The sequence below is a fragment of the Carcharhinus amblyrhynchos genome, chromosome 29 (genome assembly GCF_965287045.1).
Source record: "Carcharhinus amblyrhynchos chromosome 29, sCarAmb.v2.hapA, whole genome shotgun sequence".
Lineage (NCBI taxonomy): Eukaryota > Metazoa > Chordata > Chondrichthyes > Carcharhiniformes > Carcharhinidae > Carcharhinus > Carcharhinus amblyrhynchos.
In genome coordinates, this window is record NC_137352.1 from 22,084,945 (window position 1) to 22,102,881 (window position 17,937).

The 17,937-nt window shown below is 40.1% G+C and overlaps 1 protein-coding gene across 5 annotated transcripts in view; it reads right to left on the reverse strand.

Annotated features, from left to right (window-relative positions):
* scn3b (sodium channel, voltage-gated, type III, beta) overlaps positions 1-17,937 on the reverse strand; it is a 44,833-nt gene that overhangs the window by 11,080 nt on the left and 15,816 nt on the right. For 3 of the 5 annotated variants that reach the window (XM_080214620.1, XM_080214619.1, XM_080214618.1), the window contains exons 2-5: positions 14,427-14,590; positions 9,749-9,974; positions 5,148-5,286; positions 2,013-2,111 (exon numbers count right to left, since the gene is read on the reverse strand). In XM_080214620.1, coding sequence (XP_080070746.1) covers positions 2,045-2,111; positions 5,148-5,286; positions 9,749-9,974; positions 14,427-14,590 — 596 coding nt within the window. In that variant the 3' untranslated portion in view covers positions 2,013-2,044. Of the gene's footprint in view, positions 1-654; positions 1,442-2,012; positions 2,112-5,147; positions 5,287-9,748; positions 9,975-14,426; positions 14,591-17,937 lie in introns of those variants that run through there. The other 2 variants (XM_080214621.1, XM_080214622.1) reach the window with 2 other exon arrangements.

Consider the following 17,937-nt stretch of genomic DNA (forward strand, 5'->3'; position numbering starts at 1 on the left):
GGATTCTCCGGTCGCACTGCGGTGAATGAAGATTTGGCTGAGTGCCAAATTCTCGCTAGCAGCAGTGGCGGGACGTGAATGGCTGGAGAATTCCAGCTTATATTGATATGTTTGATTTTTCTCTTAGTTAACAGTTGAGAAATTCTCTACATTAAAGATACAACCAGTCTGAACCGAAGGAAGCAATTTTCACCATTGGTATACTTGGTGTATACGTTTCTGAGGTTCACCAATTAAATATAAAAACGGAGAATTTTGCACTAAGCATTAATTCTATGGAAGCAAAACCATTTCTTTGCAATTGATTGTTTAATTCTGCAAAATAGAGGTCAATGTAATAAATTTACCCTGATTTATCAACTAAATGTTCAAATCACTGATTGTTGATAGCTTTGCTAACTACAGGTCCATGTATACAAACTGGAGCTGCAGCTTAATGGGGCATATCATTTGCGTGCTGGTAGTATAGCCTGGAAACAGAAAACTGTGTTGAAAATTCACTAGGGTCACACTTTGACAAACTAACAGTTCACCTTCCGCAGTGCAAATCAGAAATATTTTTGTCTGTTTTTAACTAGGTAGCACAGATTTAATTGATGTCATTGTGCACGACACTCACATTGGTAATAAATGACTGGTAACACGTTCTGTGATCAGAAGTGGTACATTAATGCCAGCTGTGTCAGCAAGAACACATTCAGAAAAGACCAATTAAATTATGTAACTTTGCATTAACAGATTCACGTTTCATGTACTGCATATATTCTGAAAATTCTGTCACACTAGTGAGATTGTAATTGATGACCTCCCTGAAATGTTCCACTGGATAACACCTGAAAATCTAGGTCCAGCTCCCTCATACAACTATTCATACAAATCAGATCAGTACAACGCATGCCTAGGTTGTAAAACAAAGTGAACATGAATCAGTATTTGTACTAGAATGATAATTACTGCTGATTTTCAAAACCCAAGGTGTATTTTCATATTCTAGAAACCTCATGAATACACCCTGATGTAAGTTACTTTCCTCTCATGTGAAATAAACTCTTACTTAGGGTGTTGGGAAAAATGTCACATTGGTTTAGATGTTGAAAACCTGGTGAAGACCGATCAGAGTGAAGTCCAGTGAATGGGAGAAGCTGTCAATTGTGGAAAGATTTATCTCACATGCTGTCGTTTTTTAAGAAAGTGTATTTGCAGACAACAGTACACTTTTTGTCACTTTCCAAATTTAGTTCACATCTATATTTTCTCTTGCCTGGATGTTTTGCGGCTGGAGACAAGGACACAACTAAATGTGGAAAAAGGAGAGGGCGTTTGGCTTTCCAAGCTCACTTCTTCCAACAGGCCATATACAACTTACGCTTGTCGTCTTCCCAGACTGATCTGAGACATGGAAAACTTTGAAGAGACGATCTGGAATTTCCTTCTTTCACCCCTGAAGCAGAAGTCTCAATCTACTATTAATTATCCTTAACCAGTTACGTTCTACCCGTGGTATTCAGATCCACTAAGATTGCAATCTGATCTATGATCTGCAATCATAGTGATCAGTGCAATGCTGGATCTCTCATTTATTCTGCTTGCTTATTTTGAAATCTTTATTCCTCTGAGCATTACATTAAAATTGTCTAACATGACATGAACTACATTTGATAGGGGCTAGTTGCAAATGTGTGTAGCTCTCTTGGACAATAAATTACTTTTCCTGCATTTAACTGGAGTGTTGCTGTGTGAAAATAAGCTTAACGTGTAAAATGTGAGAGTGGGACTATTTTAAATGTAGACTGTTTCAACAACACAGCTGCTGCTGGTGTGTACCTGAATCCCTGATCTGGTTTTCTCAGAAATTAAATAATCACTAGGTAAATAATTTAAACAGATTTTAGTGTTCCCCTTAAAATATCATGTGCTAACTGGCAATTCTCCAGCTCTCTTTTCTCACTTTTCAGATTTAAATCCTTTATTTTGTTTTAGAAAAATCTCATTTCAGCCGCTTGTGTTCTTACCAAATGATCCACTGTCCAAAGTAAATGAGTTCCTACTCTTCCACAGGAACTGTGGAGTGATTCTCTTTGTTTCCAGATGGTATTGCCAGGTAGTCTGTCCTGTAATGATAATTGAATTGGAAATCAATTTGAATCTTCAGGATGTTGTGAACAGAATATAGATATATTTGTGTGTATATTTTTAGCCACTGCCTTGATAACAGCTAAGTGCAGACACATTGGTTTTCGTTATTGCCTACTCAACTCCATGAAGTATCTTTCCTCATCTCTTTTATGTAGAATGACTTCAAAGAATCAGAGAGTTCTTACAGTGCAGGAAGAGGACATTTGGCTGATCGAGCCAGCACCGACGACAATCCCACCCTGACCCTATCCTCGTAACCCCATGCATTTACCCTATTAATTTATGCTGACACTAAGGGGCAATTTAACATGGCCAATCAACCAAACATGCGCATCTTTGGACTGTGGGAGGATACCTGAGCACCCAGAGGAAACCCACGCAGACTCAGGGACACAGACCCAGACACACAGTCACCCGAGGCTGGAATCGAACCCGGGTCCCTGGTGCTCTGAGGCAGCAGTGCTAACCACGGTGCCACCATGTCACCTGAAAGGAACCAGGAATATTGAAACTGAGCAATATAAGGAGAATAACTTTGGGGATTTTCATAATAACTTCACTGCAGTGTTAATGTAAGCCTACTTGTGATACCAGAAAAAAACATTTATGTTATTGAACAAACTACAGCAGAGGGAAGTGAAATAATTTAAAAGAATAATTTTAAGTGCCTGACTCTCAGTCTAGCGAGCAGACTAGATCCTAGTGGAGTGGCCTAGAAATTAAAGCATACCTGAGATGCATGTGATAGAACATAGAACACTACAGCACAAACAGGCCCTTCGGCCCACAAGTTGCGCCGATCACATCTATACCTACCAAGCCATAGAACTACCTGTAACTTCCAATGCCATTAGATCCCATATACTCATCCAGAAGACTTTTAAAAGTCCCCAGCGAGTTCGCATCTACCACCACCGACGGCAGCCAATTCCACTCACTCACCACCCTCTGAGTGAAAAACTTACCCCTAACATCTCCTCTGTACTTGCTTCCCAGCACCTTAAACCTGTGTCTTCTCGTAGCAACCATTTCAGCCCTGGGAAATAGCCTCCGAGAATCCACCCTATCTATTCCTCTCAACATTTTATAAACCTCTATCAGGTCGCCTCTCAACCTTCGTCTCTCCAGGGAGAAGAGACCTAGCTCCCTCAACCTATCTTCCTAAGGCATGCCTCCCAATCCAGGCAACATCCTTGTAAATCTCCTCTGCACCCTCTCAATAGCTTCCACATCCTTCCTGTAGTGAGGTGACCAGAACTGCGCACAGTACTCCAAGTGGGGTCTGACAAGGATCCTATAAAGTTGCAGCATTACCTCCCCACTCCTAAATGCAATCCCTCGATTAATGAAGGCCAGTACACCGCCTTCTTGGCCACATCCTCCACCTGCGAGGCTGATTTCAGAGTCTTATGGACCCGGACCCCAAGATCCTTCTGCTCTTCAACACAGCTAAGACTCATACCCTTGATATTGTACTCCTGCATCCCGTTGGTCCTGCCAAAATGGACCACAACACATTTATCAGCGTTGAAGTCCATCTGCCACTTCGCCCAGTCTTGCATCCTATCTATGTCACGCTGCAACTTCTGACATCCCTCCAGACTATCCACAACACCACCAACCTTCGTATCATCAGCGAACTTACTAACCCATCCCTCCACTTCCTCATCTAGGTCATTTATGAAAATGACAAGGGTCCTGGAACAGATCCCTGGGGAACTCCACTGGTGATACTGGGCTCAGGCCTCATTATCATTGAGCCAATGAACACAATCAAAGACAGGCTCTTGCAATGATATTAAAGGGTCAAATTTCTCAGCCTTTGTTTCCTGGACTACTGGTTTTTACGCTGGTTATTAATCCGCAATCATGAGATTTGGTCTGAGATGCCTTTCTTTTAAGGTATATTTTATGTCAAAAAATGAAAATTTGAATGTCAATAGAACAGCCTCTCTAAAAGTGCCTGAATATGATTATTTTGAAGAGGTTGTTCTCCCCCCCCCCCCCCCCCCCCGAATTGATTGAGAGGCCCTGGCTGCTGCCAACCCCTTAACAGATTCAATAGGAGTCGACCAAATGTCAATTCTCATTCTTCTTCCCTACTGAGCTCCTCATAGGCCCCCAGCACAATTAAAACATTGGCTATGAAAAACATGACTTTTTAAAATGGCATTAAATGATGTTTTGCCACGATTATTAAATCCATGCACAGCACTGGGGTCCCAAGAGCAATGTAACCTCTGATTAACATATTGAAAAAGAAAACTGTAACTATTCACTTCCTTTCAAATGAGATTGTGAAACTACAAGTTTGGAAAAGACAATAGAGAGGCTTGATTTAGCTGGAGATACGGTTGGTTCTGAACCATCTGAATATAAATTACACTCATTGTGCCGGTGTTCTGCAGCCAGTGAATAACAATGAACAAATATGGACTAACTCTATTCTGTCCATAGAAATATAGTTCATATCTGAGTTAGCTGAAGATGATGATGGTAAATGTTAGTCGATCCTTAGCTTCCCAGAATGCTGCAGTGCAGAAGAGGCTCCTCTGCCCATCAAGTCTACACTGACACATGAAATGCCCTGACCTGCCCACCTAATTCCACTTATCAGTACTTGCTCCATAACCCTGAATGTGCCAACTACTCATCCAGGTACTTTTCAAAGGATGAGATATCCCGCCTCTTCCACTCTTCCAGGCAGTACATTCCAGACTGTCACCACCCTCTGAGTAAAAAAAATTTTTCCTCAAATCCTCCCTAAACCTCCTACCCCATCTGAATCTATTGAATATCAGAAGTGACATTAAAAAATTACATTTTCTTAGCTGTATCTTAAAAAACTCATACTCAAATATGAACATAGAACATAGAACATAGAACATTACAGCGCAGAACAGGCCCTTCGGCCCACGATGTTGCGCCGACCAGTTACAAAAACAATGACCCACTAGCCTATACCAATATGTGCACAAATAACATATGTACAGTGTCCTAAGGTAACTTACGCATTTTCCTGTACAGCTTCTTCTGATTTCAGTATCTTCCTATAGCAATATATCATTTCTATAACAAGCCACAAAGTGAGGAAAACAAGGAGAAGATACATCATGATTTCTGAAATGTATGAAGTAAAATCTTCAAGGGCTAGAAAGAAATGGAAGCAAAGCAAGTTAGCTTTAAAGCTTATTCAATGTGAAATCCTCTCCTTTATTCAGCTAGACATGTCTTAGAATCAAGGCTCTAAATCCTAACTTTCTGGGAAACCTGTTTTCCCACTTAGCGTGGTAGGGATAGGTCCCGTTCAAGTTGAAAGCATGAAATGTAATTGAATGCTAGACGAGTTATACGCAGAGTGCAAGACATACGTTTCATTACTATACTTTTGTCCTATTTAGTCTGAGATCTCTCTGTAACTGGGATTATGATGGCTAAAATCAATGGCTACCTGCAAATTATTAGACACTTAATGCCTCTGATTTACTTGAGGTGTTTCAACCAAGAGAGACTTTAAGGAATTTTTTGTGTGGTTGTTATGTAGGATATCAGCTCGAGAATTTTGCAACTTCATAGCTGCAACTGTTCTCATTTTCCTTCTCAATACATGAAAGTGAGAGTGTGTTATTGCACCATTGCTGGCAACACTCCCAACGCTTTCCACTTAATCTGCCCGATCCCACTCCCATCCAACATCTCTTCCTCCTTCAGGTTCCATGCCCTAAGAGGGCATTGGCGATTGTTGACTTCAGTTGGATGGGTCCATGATTACGCTTGGCAAAGTACTGCAGTATGGCTGAACCAGGAAACTCTCCCGTTCTTGCCCACTGCTGTTGGAAGGACTTACAGACTGATGATCAACCTGTTTGGCCACATTATGAACGTATATTCCATGATCATCAGTGAGGCAGTCATTTTATGGTGGTACGGAGGCACAGTGGTTAGCACCGCTGCCTCATAGAGCCAGGGACCCAGGTTCGATTCCCGGCTTGAGTCACTATGTGTGTGGAGTTTGCACATTCTCCCCGTGCCTGCATGAATTTCCTCCAGGTGCTCTGGTTTCCTCCCACAATCTGAAAGACATGTTGGTTAGGTGCATTGACCTGAACAGGTGCTGGAATGTGGCGACTAAGGGAATTTCACAGTAACTTCATTGCAGTGTTAATGGAACCCTTACTTATGACTAATAAATAAATAAACTTTAAAAAAAAACTTTCACTGTTTTCCCTTTTCTCCTCTTGGGCACCAGGGCTGCTGCAGTAGTTTTTTTTTGATTAATTCATGGGATGTAGATGTCGCTGGCTAGGCCACCTCATTTCCCATCACTAATTGTCCTTGAGAATGTAGAGGTGAGCTGCCTTCTTAAACCACTACAATTCATGTGGTGTAGGGACATCCACGGCATGGTTAAGGAGTGAGTTCCCTGATCTTGACCCAGCGACAGTGAAGGAACAGCAATATATTTCCAAGTCAGGCCCTTCAGTTGCTTGGAGGGGAACTTCCAGGTGGTAGAGGTCGTGGGTTTGGAAGGGGCTGTTTAAGGTCTCTGAGTGAGTTGCTGTCATGCATCTTGTAGGTTGTACTCACTACTGCTACTATGCATCAGTGGTGGAAAGACTGAATGTTTCTGGAAGAGATGCTAATCAAGAGGGCTGCTTTGTCCTGGATGGTATTGGGTGTCTTGAGTGTTGGTGGAGCTGCACTCAGCCAGGCATATGGGGAATATTCCATCACACTCCTGACTTATACCATGTAGTTGCTGGACAGGCTCTGGGGAGTCAGGAGGTGAGTTACTTGCCACAGTATTCCTCGCCTCTGAGCTGCTCTTATAGCCACTGTGTTTCTGTGGCTCATTCAGTTCAATTTTTGGACAATAATTACCAGGGCATAGACTGTGGAGGATTCAGGGATGGTAATACCATTGAATGCCAAGGGTGATGGTTAGATTCTCTCTTGTTGGAGATGGCACTGATGAGGCACAAATGTTACTTGCCTCTTGCCATCCTGAAGCTGGATATTGTCCAGGCCTTCTTGCATTTTGACATGGATTGCTTCAGGATTTGAGAAGCCATGATTAGTGCTGAATATATCATCAGCGAACATCCTCACTTCTGACCTTATGATGGAAGAAAGGTCATTGTTGAAGTAGCTGAAGGTGGATAGGACTGAGGATGTCACAATGGCTGCTTAGCTGAACTCATCAGTCATAGCAAAGGCCTAAGGTCAAACATAGAACTTCCCTTTTCTATATGACTCACCATAGCTCTTGGGACAAAAGGGATCAAAGGATATGGGAGGAAGGCGGGAACAGGCTATTGAGTTGGGCAATCAACCATGATCATATTGAATGGCATAGCAGGCTCAAAGGACCAAATGGCCTACTTCTGCTCCTAGTTTCTGTGTTTCATGTTGCAATAGCTTGACATCTAATGGCATTGTCATTATTTAATCTTGCTTCTCCATTCTTTATCTCAATAATGTTTTACCCACAAAGTTATTGAAAGTGTGAGTTGATCGTGGCAGGGCATTGCAATAGGGGTACCTTGGACCTGAGTAAACAAAGAAAATAACCTGGGCTCCCCTTAAAAATGAGATTTAAAGATTGGGAAATAAACTGGAAAAACTGAGAAGAAAGGTAAAGGGTGTAAATTCAACATCAAATCAGGTTGAGAAAGAGAGGGGGAAAAATATTAGATAAAAGGAGGGGGAGAAGAAAACAACTTAATATTATACATTATTAAACTTCCCCAAAACGTTCAAAACATTTGAAGGTACAAGATCTCTACACTTGTATTAGTTAGTGTTCTGTGTCAAAGAGGTAATTAAGTAGCTATTACAGCTTTAAAAGGTATTTACACTTGAAATTATTATCTCTAAATATCTGCAGTACATTTAGTTCTTATCTACTGCGCAAACACAGCTATTTCACCATAGTCATTACATGTCAATAGTGAGGCAAAATGCCACTTCCACAAGTTGATGGTGTAACTGTGATAGTAGCGTTTGGCTATTTGTTTGTTAACCATATTCCTCACCTGATGTTGCTGCACCATTTCTGTATGAATACCAGCGGTGCCTTTTGCCCCATCAATATTTTGACAGCAGAATCTAGCCCTATTCTCAAACTCAGTTTCTCTTAAATTTAATTGGAGCTGGCTTGGCATTTCCTAGCTTTTCGTTTTTAATGATGGTACTTCCTTTCCGTATACACCCTCCTGGCAAGATGCTGTTCTTGCCAAAGCATCATTCACAGGGCATTGTAACCTTTTGGTCTCTAGTAAAAGTGGTTATGTTTGAGCCTAAATTGTGGGGCAAATTTTAATCCCAGAAAACTGTTGAGTTTGGATCGAGTTGGGGAGGGTATTAAATTTTTAATAGTCTGTTCCCTGACCCAACCTACATCTAACCTGCCCATTAACAAAACAGGAAGGAGAAATGGATGCCAACCTACTTCTAGAAGGTGGGTTGGCAATTTAAATATTGTAATGAGCTCTCGGCCGTATTTTTATTCATCATTTCAAATTTAACCCTGGCTGTCTGTTTTTCCCATACCTTGGGGGGAAATAAAACCTGCTGTTAAACCAAAGTGAGGGTCTGCTGGGTAGGCAGCTAAGTGTCTTTAAATTTGCCGGCTGCATCGCTCTCACCTTTGTACCAGCAATTGTATACCTCATCCTCCACACTTCCTATTCCCTTCTCATTCTCCCATCAAGACCTTGAATTTGATTCCCCTCCACCCTGCTCTATCATCTAGCTGGAATTCTTTGATGCCATATGACCCATCACTGCTGCCAAAGAGAATGGAGAATTTGGCACTTAGCAAGGGGACTGGAGAATCCCAGCTGTAGACGAGGTCAGAGAATTCAAGTTCTAATCTCTGATTTCCATATAGTTTGGTATCACGTCCGGGTCTTTAGATTCAAGTTAAATTTGGATTTCCAATGCACGACTGGAAATCTCTTCCCTCGACTCTGCTTATTTTTCTATAGAACCGCTACTGTGCAGAAGGAAGTCATTTGGCCCATCAAGGCTGCATCAATTCTTTGAAAAAGTATATTATTTAAGTCCCTCCCCACCCCCCACTTTTTCCCCGTACCCTGGATACATTTTACTATGGTTAGTCCACCTAACCTACACACCTTGGGACACTAAGGGGCAATCTAGCGTGGCCAATCCACCCAACCTGCAAATCTTTGAACTGTGGGAGGAAACCCATGCAGACATGGGGAGAAGTTGAAAACTCCACACTGACAGTCACCGAAGATCAAGGCTGGTAAAGAAAACCAAAACTACTGTTAGAGTATCAGGAACCTGTTCCACCATGGACAAAATGGAAGTCACTGGGTAGCAAATAAAAAGACCTCCCTGCTTTATTTTTGTCTCAAAGGCATTGAACCCATTGCAGCACCAAATTGCTACCTCAGTTGAGATCAGCACAGGACAGACACTGAGTTTTGAGCTTCCAAACGTATAAAGCTGAGAACAGCACCGTGTAAGTGTCTTTCCCCATTGCGGGGTGCTCAAAATTCATGTAGCTTTTAAAGGTTGAAATATTATCAGTGCTGTGAATTAAATTCTGCAATTCTCAGCGCACAGAACTTAATCTCCTCACCATCTTCATGCACTGTTAGTTGCACCTCTTTCACGTCTGTCACAGAAGGTCTGTGCATCTCATAATTAAAATACCGTTTGATCGTGCACCGATACAGACCACTGTCGTTAAGTGTAACATTCACTATGGTTATGGATACATCTTGCAGATCTTTACTTCCATTCCACAGAAGTCTGCCCTGATAAGGTCCTTTTACCTCTCGTGGCTCTCCGTTGTACTCATAAATCTGTCACAAAGACACAGATTTCATCAGGTGATGAACTGCTAAAATGCCAAAGTTATACTTTAGAATTAAATAAAAACTGAAAGAACTCTTCAATTCTGAAGACGAATCTTATTGGACTTGAAACATTAACTCTTTCTCTCACCATAGATACTGCCAGACTTGCTGAGTTTTTCTCAAACTTTCTGTTTTTACTTCAAAATACCAAGTATCTTCTGTAATTTGCTTTGATTATACTTAAGAATTTTCTTCCTCTCAGTATTACCACTCCTTACTCTAAAGGTGCCAATTCTTGCTGAGATGCAGTTGTCTCAACCACAAATAAACCAAGGTGGTGAATATAGAGAGACTGACCATGGAGTAAAGTTACAGTTGAGCCAGATCCCATTTCCACCTAATGTTCGCACACAGATATAACACTCCTTCCACCCAGGACTAAGTTTAGTGATGAGGACCAGGGAAATCGACCTTACTATTCCCTAGCCCGGGGCCCTTAAAGTTGATTCCAGCACCTCAACTATCACCACAATGAAATTATGTAACCAAGCATAAACCTGCCATCAGTCTCAATTCCACAACCAAGTAGCTGAGCCACTGGGAAGCTTTGGAGACTTTTAACCAAAGGGCTGGCATGGTGAGTAAAAGCTCATACAATGATATAAGTATGGACTTGCTAAATAAAACATTGATAAACCAATGGAGCTGCCCCTTCAATATTCCTGAAGGTCAAAACTGAAGAATACAGACCACCAAAACCCACATTGAAATATGGACAGAAATTAAAATACAGGCCATTTGAAGCACCACTATAAGCTAAAGCAGTAATATATTTGCAAATTATACCTACAGTAATTTAATAGACATCTTTAGTAATGTAACAAAATATATTCATGGGACACTGGATATTGCAATCAGTTAGAAGATTGTAATTTCATCTGTGACCTGATTGCATATCAAGTTTACTGTCTGAAGCAAATTTTCTCTCTATCGCTGCATCAATTGACTCTACATTGATCCATCAGACATGAAGATTAAAAATGTAACCTGTGTCACAACTGGCTGGGGAGTAATCCATGGTATATTGTCAGCAGTATGTTTTCCTCTGTGACGAGCACTAACCCAACATCCCCATTAATCTATACATTTACATGCAATGAAATGTTTAAGTTATGCTGTAGATATTCATTAAATAACCTACACAATAGAGTAAAAATATATACTGACTAATCAGAATGGCCACTGCATTGACTTAGATATTTTAAAAGATTTTGTTTGAGTAAATGATATGTTCAGTGAATTCTGCCTCATTCTAAAAGCCTTAATAATCTTACATCACAATCAATTCACAAATTTTAGTGTACCAAATTATGACTTACATAATTTGAAGGCCACAAGAGAAGAATTTAATATATTTCCTTCAATATTTAATTGATGTTTCTAATTGTTAATAATTATAAGGATAATCTGTTTTATAGGCTCTATTCCCATTTGATAGGCAAACATTTTTAAATTCGGTTTTGATTTTCAGTGAGCTGTTTGAAAAAGGGACGTCAAGGTTTAACTTACTCTTGATCTTATTCTTTCTCTGATAGTTGCATCTACTTTTCCTATCAGGAAATACTGGATACTTATTAAAGACAATTATATCACCACTTCGCTGATACCAGATAATTCTGCTTGGACCTGTGATTTTAGCCTGGAATCTGCTCTATTTGTAAAGCTCAGAGCCATCATAATTCTCATTTACTCACTCACCAGAAGAGTCTGTCCCCCATGGGGCAAGAGACTTGGCTCCATAATACCCTGGTTTTCAGTGCCACAGGTGCTGTTTTGTTTCCAGCATTACGTTGCAGGCCATCCTGGCTGCCATTTTGGTAAAGATCAATCAAAACACTACGTCCTTTGCCCATATCAGAAGGTGTTAAGCAATTAACATATGTAAATAAGGGTCTTGGCTGCTTCTGCTCCCTTCCAACTTTGATCCACAATTGTGACCTAAAGGTAGGTACTTACCATAAACATCACTGCTTGTCAATCCTAAAATCTTGGGCCTCACACCTGACACTGACCTTGTGGCCCCTGCCTCTTCATCTCCCGCACACACTGAATGAGATCTGAGGCCCTCCCCAAAAACAATACTGCAGATACCTGTGATATTCTTTTGTGATCTAACTCCAACCCGATCACAATGGTAAACCCATCCTTCCCAAGCTGCCCACTTGTCAGCTGTTACCGTCTGAGGTGCCTCAGAATGGAAGCTGATGAATTTCCAGGCTATGATGTTTTAAAAGGACGTGCTTTTTTAAAATTGTGTTTACGACATTGTCCTCCATTGCTTAAGCAGGTGAAAGACCTCAGTGCTGGAAGATAGAATGTTTTTCTTTTTTTGGTATTGAGGTCTGTCAGATCCGAAACATCAGACGCAGGTACAGAGTAATCCTCTTCATTCAACTTACTTATTGACAGAAGAATAGCCCACCCTGAAATAGAATGTGATTGCCAATTTAATCATAACTTGTGCCAGCCACGGATAGCTTTTGAAATGATAGCATTAAAATTGTTTAATGTGGGGATTTTTACAATTGATTATAAAACTTCCATCCAATCAGTTTCTTTGAATTAAAAGAAAGTCTTATTAAGGATGTAATTAATTAAGTCTGAGCATAATTAATATCTTGGTTATTTTTTGGTGTCCAAAACAGTACATCTCTAAGAGACCTACAGTTGATGTGTATTTTCTATGTCAATAGTATGTAACTTCATCTTCCAAAATATGAATTTCCTCAATATACTGAGGACAAAACAGATGCAGTCGGTGGCAAAGGCCTCAAACAGCTTTTTGCTAGCAGAGATTTGGAAATGAAATTATGGGTCAGGTGTTTTGCCTGCTGTCCTGTTAGTGTCGCCAGTCCTCAGCTCTGGTTAAACAGTGCATTGTTCATCAAATAAAATGGCCTTTTGACTTGGTTCCGAGATCACATGTTGCAGAATGCCAATCCAGCTGCGCTGTAATGCAGCCGTCATTCTCTCTGTCTTGGCAATGAGCTATCTAAAGTTTTTTGAAGTTTATTTATTAGTGTCAAAAATATTAACACTGCAATGAAGTTACAGTGTAATTCCCCTAGTCGCCACACTCCTGCGCCTGTTTGGGTACATGGAGGGAGAATTCAACATAGCCAACGCGCCTAACCAGCACGTCTTTTGGACTGTGGGAGGAAACCGGAGCACCCGGAGAAACCCATGCAGACATGGGGAGAACATGAAGACTCCGCACAGACAGTGACCCAAGATGGGAATCGAACTCAGACTGCTGGCACTGTGAGACAGCAGTGCTAATCACTGTGCCACCATGTCTGGTGGTTCCCATGAATTCATCAACTTGGGGCACAGAAGCGATTTACCAGGATGTTGCCTGGTCTGGAGAGCATCAACTATGAGGAGAGGTTGGATAATCTCAGTTTGTTCTCACTGGAATGACAAAGGTTGAGGGACAACCTGATAGAGGTTTACAAGATTATGAGTGGCATGGACAGAGTGGATAGTCAGATGCTCTTTCCTAGGATAGAAAAGTCAAGTACTAGGGGACGTAGGTTTAAGATGCGTGGGGAAAAGTTTAGAGGAGATATATGAGGCAAGTCTTTTTATACAGAGGGTGGTGAATGTCTGGAATGCACTGTCCAGGAAGGTGGTGGGAGCAGGTATGATAGTTGCATTTAAGGGGCATCTAGACAAATACATGAATAAGATGGGAATGGAAGGAAACAGACTCCGTAAGTGGATACAGTTTTAGCTTAGGCAGGCATCATGGTCGGCGCAGGCTTGGAAAGTCGAAGGACTTGTTCCTGTGCTGTTCTTTGTTTTCTTAATCACAAATCAGTATTCATTAAATTACGATATGGAAAGAATCAGTAGTAAATGGTGTTCCGTCAATATTATACTTTTAGCTGATCGATTGAATTTGGTCCAATCATTTTTTATGAAAAAGCTCAATGTAAGCTACATGAACAAGATGCTTTCATTGGCTCATTGTATAATTTTTAGTTATGAAAACTGACCAATACATTTAATAGATTTTTATTACAATTTTTTCTTTTTGTTTTTGTTTTTAGTCCAATTCAATCAAATCAAGTCCAATTCAGAGCCTCAACAAGTTGAGACATTCCTGATCCAATCTAACAAGATTGGGTTCTCATCCCCTGTCTTGGGCTTGTTCTACATGATCCAAGCTGATTGGAGTAGGCGTTACTGCTCCTCCAAGGCTTGATCTGATTTGTATCTTAGCCAAAAGGCCGAGATGCCGCTTTTAAAAATTGCTTCAAATGAAGCTAAAATGTAACCTAATGACTTCAACCAAGTACAGCATGTCAATACTACACTTGATCTTAGCCAAAAGGTCGAATTTTATAGCATATAATCTATTTGCATCTGTACTTTTGTGTTTATTCTGAAACATACAGATATTTCCTTCCCATCATTACTGACGTAGGTCCATTCGACCATGGTGTCTGTATTCACTTCTTCTCTCTTCATACAGGAAATGCAGGTGAGTTTCATGTTGGTTCCATGCAGAGCTTCAGTGTCTGACGGAACCTCGACACAGACTAGCCAACAACTGCGGACTGTAAGAGACAAAGGCACAAATCAGTCTGAATTCACCTCAAGATTACTCTGAGAAAAGTTGTAGCAGAGCAACCCTGATTGCATAGCATAGGTTATATACACTTTGAAACTCAGTCTAAAACTTTGCAGCAATAATGTTCTTCAGATTAGTCTCAATAGAGTAACCCCATTGCCGCATTCTGACATATCTTCCATGCCATCAATCTGTCTTTGTTATAAAATGGTTAATTTGGATGGAATTATGATCAGTTTTGTTCTATATTTAGATGGCTACAGCTGGAAAGCAAGTTGCACTCTAAGACAGTACTGAAATTATTTTTAGATTAGTACAAGAAAAGGATGCTATTTTTGTGGAAAAAAAAATCAATCTAATGGTTACGAAACTTGCCCTTGTCACCAGGTGTAGTAGGAACATTGTAAATGTTTTTTGAGTATCAGCTGTGACTCAGTTGCTAACTCTCTCACCCATTCCAGAGAGTCAGCACAAATATCTAGGCTGACACTCCAATGGAGTATTGAGGGTGGGCTTTAAACGTTCATGGTGCCACATTCACATAAGATGTTAATCCACAGGCTATCTGCTCTCATAGGTAGACGTAAAGATGCCATGGCATTATAATTGAAGGGGAGTTCTTGTTACTCACAACAAGTGGCTGCGATGGAAGAATCAATCCATACTGGTCTTTTCAGTTCAAGCCAGTTTATTGTGAGATACTTCCTCAGTGTTACTAACTTACAAGAAGCTCTCCATCCAAAGTGTTCCAGCCAATCTCTATTTATAGGACAATCAATGTCACATGTTCACCAAGCAATTCCCTTAACAAGATAATTGCCATACACTGTGATTAATAGTACACTGACAAATTCCCTTCGTTTTTAAATTAAAGTTTTGAAAGAAAAAAAAACATTCTTTTGAACCTAAACAGAAATAAATTATCTCACATTTCCAAATATATAATTCCTTTACCAACTGTACATAAGCCATTATAAAACAGAAATTAGTTTTTAATTTCATTATTACATAAGTCATCTCCTCTTTTAAAACATTTGGTAATTTCGTAGAGCAAACAATTCTTTTTGTGAAACAGTCTGACATTTGTCAACCTATTGTATTTCAGAGATTTCCCTTCTCTTTCATACCGGCCTGACCTATTCAGCCTTTCCTCAGTTACATTCTTTGTTGAATGAACGTTGTCCCAAAGAGACCGATTGTTACAAGAACACTCCATGGGTGAACCAATTTTTGGTATTTACCAGAGGTTTTTCCAGCTCTCCCTATTGTGGTGACATCCCTCCACACACTGGCCCCTTCTGATATATATGTTACCTTTGTGCCTGTTTTAGGCAGTTGCCCTTTTTGCAGAAATGACATTATCCTCTGCCTCAATATTACCTTGTTTTTTAGTCTGTCAATCTAATGCCTAACATCATCTGCTCCTTATATTGACTCAATGCATGTATGTGAAGTGTCTTCTCACTTGCTATGTGTTGTTCAGAACCTGTGAATGTATAGTCTGTACCAATCGACCATGAAGAATAGACCCAAACAATCTGATTACTGTGTTATGTAGTTACTATTTCCCTTTTACTCTCTATTATCTTGCCAGGCCTTTCCACTCTTTTTGGCCTTCTCTTTCATAATATACCATATCTCCTTGCTGAAACTGTATCCCCGATGCCTTATGAGACGCCATAGAGCTTGTCGAATTCTCCTCAAAACCTCAGCTTTAATTAAAGCTTTTCTGCTTGCATAACGTCGTTTTGGATGCTAACGATAATGTTAATGCTGTATCTTGCTTCAGTTTCGATATGGAAATAACCCGGGTCCATATTTCAACTTCAGCTTTCCATTGCTGATATGGTTCAGAGTCAGAAAAAAACATGGTGGACAGTCAAAACTTGAAATTTTCCACCAACCTTCCACCATTCCATAACTTAAATTGTCAGCAACAATACACTTGTTTTCCCTCAGATGATTGAAACATATTCTGCAGTTAATCACCAAGCTTAAAGCTCATCCTCTGTGACCATTGTTACAGACAAAAGGCTTCATATTCCACAGTCAGTCACCAAACTTAAAGCTCATCATCTGCTACTATTGTTACTACCAATAAGTGGCTGCAATGGACGAATCAAGTAAGAAGTTTCACAACACCAGATTAAAGTCCAACAGGTTTATTTGGTGGTAAACGCCAATAGCTTTCGGAGCACTGCTCCTTCGTCAGGTGAGTGGGGAGTTCTCACCTGACTCTCGCTCACCTGATGAAGGAGCAGCACTCTGAAAGCTAGTGGCATTTACTACCAAAAATAACCTGTTGGACTTTAACCTGGTGTTGTGAGACTGCTTACTGTGTTTACCCCAGTCCAACGCCGGCATCTCCACATCATGGACGAATCAATCCAGACTCGATCATTTAGTTTCAAGGTGGTTTATTGTGAAACACTTCCTCAGTGTTACTAACTTACAAGAAGCCCTCTACTCAAAGTTTCCCTGCTGTCTCCATTTATAGGACAATGAATGTCTCACATTTACCTAGCAATTCCCTGGATCCATCGATTATTACAGCCAATTATTTTGAGTTCTGATCCAAAGGCTCTTTTAACTTAATAGGGTGAGCAGCTGACATGATTAGCCTTAATCGCAACCAAAATGTCAGTTCACAATTTACCTTGTATGTACTGCAGAAAGTGGAATATAATAAGCTCAGGGAGACAAAACTGTAATTGGTTATTTAGTGTGTGACAGAACAGCAAATATCATTGTACAATCCCGTACTTGGAAATTAAACGATTAACCATTCTAACTATGCACATTTCATGATGTATGACTCTATGCTTTGTACCTTTTAATTTTCTGATCCTCGGAGAGAGGCAGCTTTAGATGTAATAGATTATTCTTTGTTATATGGGTCAAAGACATCTTTATTTAGAATATGCATTTCTTTATTTTCCATTCATATGATAGACTGATGAACTATGGGTCTAAATAAAAACCTTCTTTGACCATTCTGACTATGCAAAGGATGACATGAAAAATATATTGGAATTTTCATCCTGAGAGATTTCAGAACATGATTCTCGTCATCCCTTTTCTGCTGGGGAAATGCATTTGTACACTGATCAATGTTTCCATTGCAGTGTTTCTTAGGGCATTTTTATTTTTTTTGAACATCTTTATTTTTTCAGAAGCATTTTCTGAGATTTTTTTTCAAAATCTTGGTCAGCATTGCTTTTATCTAACCTTCAGTTCAATAAAAAGTAGCATAAGAAAATTTATGCATGATTAATTCCAATAATTTTTTTAAAAAACATCTTTAAGGACATGTGGACATGCATAATCAGGAAT